Source organism: Talaromyces proteolyticus, assembly GCF_021365285.1.
Source record: "Talaromyces proteolyticus strain PMI_201 chromosome Unknown BGW36scaffold_10, whole genome shotgun sequence".
Classification (NCBI taxonomy): Eukaryota; Fungi; Ascomycota; class Eurotiomycetes; order Eurotiales; family Trichocomaceae; genus Talaromyces; species Talaromyces proteolyticus.
Window position 1 is genome coordinate 298,608 of NW_025764286.1, and position 6,383 is coordinate 304,990.

Genomic DNA, 6,383 nt, shown 5'->3' on the forward strand with positions numbered 1-6,383 from the left:
TCTTTGTATTTATTTACGTAATGTGGTTGACAAGTTTCAAGATACTCCTCTATTAAGAAAAGCAAAACTATTCATCAGTCTTAGCCATGTACACCTCGTGAGTGCCTATATATTTCCATTTATCGTCATCAATATATATGGAAGAGAGAAGGAAAATATGGCCGCGTGAATCTGGCGGGTGATGTGAAAATGAAAGCTCGTTATCAAATACTAGCGCATGAAATCATAAAAAATTCGTCCTGCAAGGTAGAAGCCCGTTGTAGAACCTAACTCCGGGGTATTGGTCGATATAATTCGTACGAAATTTGGTGAATAAGATCAAGTCTAGTGGACCATGACCTCAGGTTGATGAGGATGTTGATGAGAGGCAGCATCATCTCCCATCTCAACATCTTCCTCACCACCTTCTTCTTCCTCGAGATCTTCCTCCTCCTCGTCGCTGCTTTCGGCTTCAAGATCCTCACTGCCTGCATCCGAGGCGTCATCGTCGCCAGCCCCAGCAGTGGGCTCGGCGCCTTCCATCTCATGATCCTCTCCCTCAGGCACGCCTTGACCAGTAGTCTCTGCCTCCTCGAGTTCCTTGATCAGGGCATTTTCCAATTCGACCTCCTCGGCACCGTAGGCTGCACTATCGTCTTCCAAGCCATCGGCTTCTGGCTGCTCGGGAGGATACTCAGCAGGAGCAGATTCCTCGGAATCCCTAATATGTAAGTCAGAATTCTAGGCACTGCTTTAATATGAAGATGTGGGAGGATAATATACCACTTGATGGCGAATCGGGTTACGCGAGGCTTTTCTGCGAGGACATTGCGGCGCACCCGGTCGATAATAGGTTTGGCCGGCGGTTCGGCATTGAGCTCCTCCGAATCGTATTCGTTATTCACATAATATCCAACTCGAACGAACTCGCGGCCATCGTAGCTACAGGTGAGCAAGATCACTGTAACTCCAAGGATCTCGGTCTGAGGAATGTGTTTCAAATCCGGCGGGTCGGCTTCAAAGATGAACTTATTCACACCGACAGGGATAGGGCCAACCAGTAATGAATCAAGCTCCTGGTCATGTTCAGATCTGCACAATTAGCGAACAGTTTCCACTGGGAGGCAAAAGTAAACACGTACGAGGTGGCGGATCCGACGTAAGTGAGTTTCCATTCAAGATCTACCATTTTTGTTAGACGAGAGTTTCATCTTGAACAGTTCAAGGATAGGCGTCACCTTTTTGCAGTTGTTCCAGGCACTCAAAAGTGATCTCAAACTCGTAGGAATCGGAGAAAGCGGCGGGGTTGTTTAGCACTTTAACGCCAAGAAGTGAAACAACAGACATGGCGGTGATAGTATGCTGATTCGTATTTTATACAAGGTTATTCTGAAGAAATTTCGGGTGCAATGCTTGATGGGCTGGTTTCGCGACGAAGCTTGGAGAGATGAAGGGATTTTCAAGACATAATGATAAAATTGGAGGAGGCGTCGGGACCCTTTTAATAGCTACGACACGCGCCTGCGCGTTCCCTTCATTCTCGCGAGGCCCCAATTAAAGTTAGTCACGTGACACTCCCTCGCATGACTGCGGGCTAAGCTTGCATCTCGTCCAACAAAACTACTTACAGACATCAGGAGCTGCGTCTCTGCTGCGCTGTCCATAACAACAACCCTTATTCTCAAATACCATGCTTTAGCCCTGTATATCTATGATAACCCCCTGGATATCCTGGCATTCGCGCTATTCGCACTATCAAACCCCACTAGCTGCGACCATCAATCCACATCACATTCCTGGTGCGACGGTTTGTTATTGGCTTTATAACTATGTCATACAGATAATTTGCTAACTGATCCATTTGGAGTACAGAACAGTCCTCGCCTTATTCGCATTCGAGTGCGCTCCTTCGATCATGGCCGAGGAGGATGCGGAGCAGGCTTTCTTCCAGGCCCAGGCCATGAGTAACGAGTATGATCCTTGTGGCCCGATTCACGGGGCTGGGCTGTCTGATTCTGAAGACTATGACCCATCACATCCAATAAATGATGAGTACTCAACTTCAATAGCAGAAAATAATCAGATTGATGATTACGTTGAAAACAATCCTACTTCCGCTTCCTCGTCTAACCCCCAAATCTCCTACCAGCCTGAAGATAGCAATTCCCATGCCCAAGCCCCTTTGCAAACACCCCAACCTCCATCCAGACTTAATTCGCAAACTTCTGAACCCACACCTCCGTCTGCATCTCATGTACAGCAAACGGCCAAGATTACAGGCGGCTTTGTGGTGGACGATGATGAGGAGGAAGAAGAAGAAGAAGGAGAAGAAGGTGGAGAAGATGACAAGGATGAAGCAGAGTACGAACCGCCTGGGGTACTTGGGGCCTTCAACGACATTGGGTCTGTTTCTGCAAGCATGTCTGAACGTCCTTTTTCTGAGAATGCAAATGAAACTGTTTTTACATCTGGTGTATCAGTACAACCGCCTGCGCCTCAAGTGGCCAGTTCCAAAGATGTTTCTAATAATGCTGTTTCTTCTCATGCTGCTTTTGTTTCAATGTCAACCGGCCAGAACCCGTACACTGAAGTGTCCCAGCCAGCAGATAACCCAGATAGCAATGTTCCAACGCCAGTGCCTTCGGCGTCAGTTCCTATTTCTGCGTCACGCTTGCCCCATGATCGTGTGGGCTTGTTGGAAGATAGAATCAAAGAAGATCCGCGCGGTGATATTGCAGCGTGGCTGGAATTGATTAGTGAACACCGGAGTCGAAACAGGCTTGACAATGCCCGCGAGGTCTATGAGCGATTTTTTGGAGTGTTCCCATCTGCTGTAGGGTAACTCTTGAATTTTTTTTATTGCGACTTCAGCTGACTTGGCACTCAGGCAGAACAATGGGTTGCATATGTGAACATGGAATCGGAAAATAATGAGCTGCAACGCCTAGAACAGATTTTTAATCGTACACTTCTGAGCATACCAAATGTGCAGTTGTGGACAGTATACCTTGACTACATCCGTCGACGACACCCATTGACAACGGACACTTCTGGCCAAGCACGACGAACCATTTCTTCTGCCTATGATTTGGCTCTCACGCATATCGGGATGGATAGGGAATCCGCATCTCTATGGACCGACTATGTACAATTTATCAAAACAGGTCCCGGCAATGTCGGGGGAACAGGCTGGCAGGACCAGCAGAAGATGGACTTGCTGCGTAAAGCTTACCAAAAAGCTATTTGTGTCCCCACTCATTCGCTGAACACACTATGGAAAGAGTATGACCAATTTGAGATGGGATTAAACAAGTTGACGGTAACACTTTCTCCTTTCATTCTTCTTCATTTGTTACCTAACAAAATCATCATTCTAGGGCCGAAAATTTTTGCAAGAGCGATCACCAGCTTATATGACGGCTCGAAGCTCTTACACCGAGTTACAAAATCTCACTAGAGACCTAGACCGCACAACGCTTCCACGGCTTCCTCCTGGCCCAGGGTACGATGGATATACCGAATTCAAACAGCAAGTCGAGTTGTGGAGAAGGTGGGTTGCTTGGGAGAAAACCGATCCTCTCGTGCTTAAGGAAGAAGATCTCTCTGCCTTTAAGAATCGAGTATTGTTCGTCTATAAGCAGGCATTGATGGCGCTAAGATTTGTTCCGGATATCTGGTTCGAAGCTGCCGAATTTTGCTTTCAGAATGATATGAATGCTGAAGGAAATGAGCTGCTTAAACAAGGCATAGAGGGTAACCCCGAAAGTTGTCTCTTAGCATTCAAACGCGCGGATAGGTCAGAGATCGAGTCAGAGTCAGAACAAGACCCTCAGAAACGCGGTGCAAAAGTTAGAGAATCGTATGACAAGCTATTGGATGCTCTATACGCTCTTCATACGAAATCCCGCGAGCGAGAAGAGCAGCAAATTGCTCGAGTCAAAGATGAATTCGCTAACGCGGAAGATGATTATCAGCCAGTTGCTGATGAGGAAGACGAAGATGAACGTTCCCGCGAGGCCAAAGCCAAAGAAGCCCGCAAAGAAACTCAAATCAACGCGATCAAAAACTCACATTCTACGCAGCTTATTACTATCTCTAAACTAATCTCTTTTGCCTGGATTGCTTTGATGCGTGCTATGCGTCGTATCCAAGGGAAGGGCAAGCCTGGAGAGCTTGCAGGTTCGAGGCAAGTGTTCGCTGAAGCTCGCAAGCGGGGACGCATTACCAGCGACGTCTATATTGCCAGTGCCTTGATTGAATATCATTGCTACAAAGACCCAGCCGCTACGAGAATTTTTGAACGTGGAGCTAGACTGTTTCCAGATGATGAGAATTTTGCCCTCGAATATCTGAAACATTTATTGGATATTAACGATGTGACCAGTAAGCATTTAACTTGGGAACATTGAGTTTTCTTTTTCACTATGGGTTTAACTTTCGTGGCTAATTTCTTACTTCCTAGATGCTCGGGCTGTATTTGAAATGACCGTTAGAAGGCTGTCCACCAAACCAGAAAACATTCATAAGACCAAGCCAATCTTCACCTTTCTTCATGAATACGAATCTCGATATGGTGACTTAGTTCAAGTCACTAACCTTGAAAGTCGAATGCGTGAGCTCTTTCCCGATGATCCTACACTTTCTCAGTTTGCACATCGTCATGCAACTCCCAACTTTGATCCTACGGCTGCTCAAATCATCATTTCAACCTCTCAAACCCGTCCTAGAAGCATCACTTCAGTAGAGCAGCCGGGCTCCATGCAAGGAACTCCCTCGCGTTACTTAGATGTGCCTTCCACTGATTCGCCAAAACGTGCCTATCCTACCGACGATTACGATGATGATGGCAGCCGGCCGCGAAAATTTCTACGTGCCGAGTCTCCTCTGAAAGGAGCCCCGGCTCGTCGACCTGACCAACTGAAACGTCCACCACAAAGCAACGGTAGTGCCCTTGGTGGAGCACAATATTGGCCTCAGCCATCGGCAGCTCCGTTACCGCGCGACGTTGTCCAACTTCTCAGCATCATTCCTCCTGCATCAGCATATACCGCGGTGCGATTCTCAGCAGAGAAGCTGGTTGACGTGATACGTAGAATTGATATTCCAACATCAACATCCCAACTCCGACCACTCGCACAGCCAACGCATGCTGCTATGAGTTCGCAGGCATATGGCAGTAAGTTACTTTCTGAATTTCGTTGACTTGTAGAGAAAGCGCTGACCGAGACTTTCTAGGTGGCTTCTAATGACTTGAATCTTCACTCAAAACGACTTGTACATTATTTGCACGGTATGAGCTAATATTGTTCCGCTTCCTTATCCAAAAACACGGTCTTCATTAAGCTCGATCCTTAATTTGATGCGTTGAATGCATGGCCTGCCATGGGTTTGCAAGTAGGCACGGCGCTTAGATCTATTTCTGGAAATTTCAATTTTTATCATGTACAGGGAAAAGGCCAGTGAGCTCAAATGAGAATGCTTTTTGTGCATCAATCCTAATATTTGATAATACGTTTAAAAGATTCTAAGTGTACACAACCGTAGATTAAGAACACGGCAAAAAATATCATAAGTAGCAGTTCAACTTTCTCATAGATACGATGCATATAATGTCCATAACCGAAAACAGTCTCTCTGTGTTGATGAATATTATCGGTCTAAGAACTGGTCCCATTCGTTCCTTTGAGTGGAAGGTTAGCAAGTTGGGTAGACATCGTGGCTAAATTGGTTCCGAAGAAACAACAAGACAGTACCTAGGCCCTGATTTCCATGTTATTTTCACCCCAATTAGAAAGAGCTTCAAGTTAGGATGGATTTTCTCGGACATTGTAGTTTTTTGGGTGTCGTAATAATATGCGCTAAGCCTTATACAGCTTGACATTTAAGCTTAATTATTAGGGTAACAGTAGATCTACGCCAGGGGTAAATATTCCGAAGCATGTCCAGCCTACCATCTCCTACACTCTGATTTGTCCCTCTATTGTCCATTAATTGATATAGCAATAGTCTCGGGCTCGATATATATCTCGGTATAGGATTATTGGAGAAAGACTCGGATGTATGAAGAGCCGAACACGGTCATTTAGTGATTACATTTATTTACATAGTTGATATATACTACTGTGTTATCTCCGTGAGTGAGGGATTGCTTCCAGGAATTTTGAAATGTCGATCCGTGCCTCCAAAAAGGTAATCAGGTTGGCTCATACATCAATAAAGGAAGAGTATTTACAGAGTCAGAAAAATCATAAAACCAGACAGGTTAGAATTTACAGAAGAAAGAACCAAGATTAACTTTAATGGTGGTATAATTTCATAATACTACAACATGCTGCTCTCCATCTTGATTTGCATAGATGTCTGTGAAATTATAAATTTTGCAGAGATCATCAACTCATTGGGTA

General features: G+C 45.4%; 2 protein-coding genes across 2 annotated transcripts; one reads left to right on the forward strand and one right to left on the reverse strand.

Moving 5' to 3' along the window:
* Nucleotides 1–2: 2 nt before the first annotated feature.
* BGW36DRAFT_25049 (histone chaperone asf1) lies at nt 3–1,491 on the reverse strand. The gene is made up of 4 exons (XM_046210020.1): nt 1,218–1,491; nt 1,122–1,161; nt 763–1,071; nt 3–700 (listed from the first exon to the last, which is right to left on the reverse strand). The coding sequence occupies exons 1-4, from the start codon at nt 1,324–1,326 to the stop codon at nt 325–327; spliced, it is 834 nt and encodes a 277-aa protein (XP_046068560.1). The 5' UTR covers nt 1,327–1,491; the 3' UTR covers nt 3–324.
* Nucleotides 1,492–1,607: 116 nt separating this feature from the next.
* On the forward strand, nt 1,608–5,634 carry BGW36DRAFT_384982 (mRNA 3'-end-processing protein rna14). The gene is made up of 6 exons (XM_046216864.1): nt 1,608–1,778; nt 1,852–2,812; nt 2,867–3,298; nt 3,357–4,362; nt 4,442–5,155; nt 5,215–5,634. The coding sequence occupies exons 2-6, from the start codon at nt 1,895–1,897 to the stop codon at nt 5,223–5,225; spliced, it is 3,081 nt and encodes a 1,026-aa protein (XP_046068561.1). The 5' UTR covers nt 1,608–1,778; nt 1,852–1,894; the 3' UTR covers nt 5,226–5,634.
* The last annotated feature ends 749 nt before the right edge of the window (nt 5,635–6,383 follow it).

What these genes read in the sequence shown, in the direction of transcription:
- BGW36DRAFT_25049 (XM_046210020.1), bottom strand. Translation starts at nt 1,326, where the DNA reads ATGTCTGTTGTTTCACTTCTTGGCGTTAAAGTGCTAAACAACCCCGCC. An exon ending in CCTGGAACAACTGCAAAAAG is followed by an intron (nt 1,162 to 1,217) that starts GTGACGCCTATC and finishes CAAAAATGGTAG; the next exon opens with ATCTTGAATGGAAACTCACT. An exon ending in TACGTCGGATCCGCCACCTC is followed by an intron (nt 1,072 to 1,121) that starts GTACGTGTTTAC and finishes CTAATTGTGCAG; the next exon opens with ATCTGAACATGACCAGGAGC.
- BGW36DRAFT_384982 (XM_046216864.1), top strand. Translation starts at nt 1,895, where the DNA reads ATGGCCGAGGAGGATGCGGAGCAGGCTTTCTTCCAGGCCCAGGCCATG. An exon ending in TGGGATTAAACAAGTTGACG is followed by an intron (nt 3,299 to 3,356) that starts GTAACACTTTCT and finishes TCATCATTCTAG; the next exon opens with GGCCGAAAATTTTTGCAAGA. An exon ending in GGATATTAACGATGTGACCA is followed by an intron (nt 4,363 to 4,441) that starts GTAAGCATTTAA and finishes CTTACTTCCTAG; the next exon opens with ATGCTCGGGCTGTATTTGAA.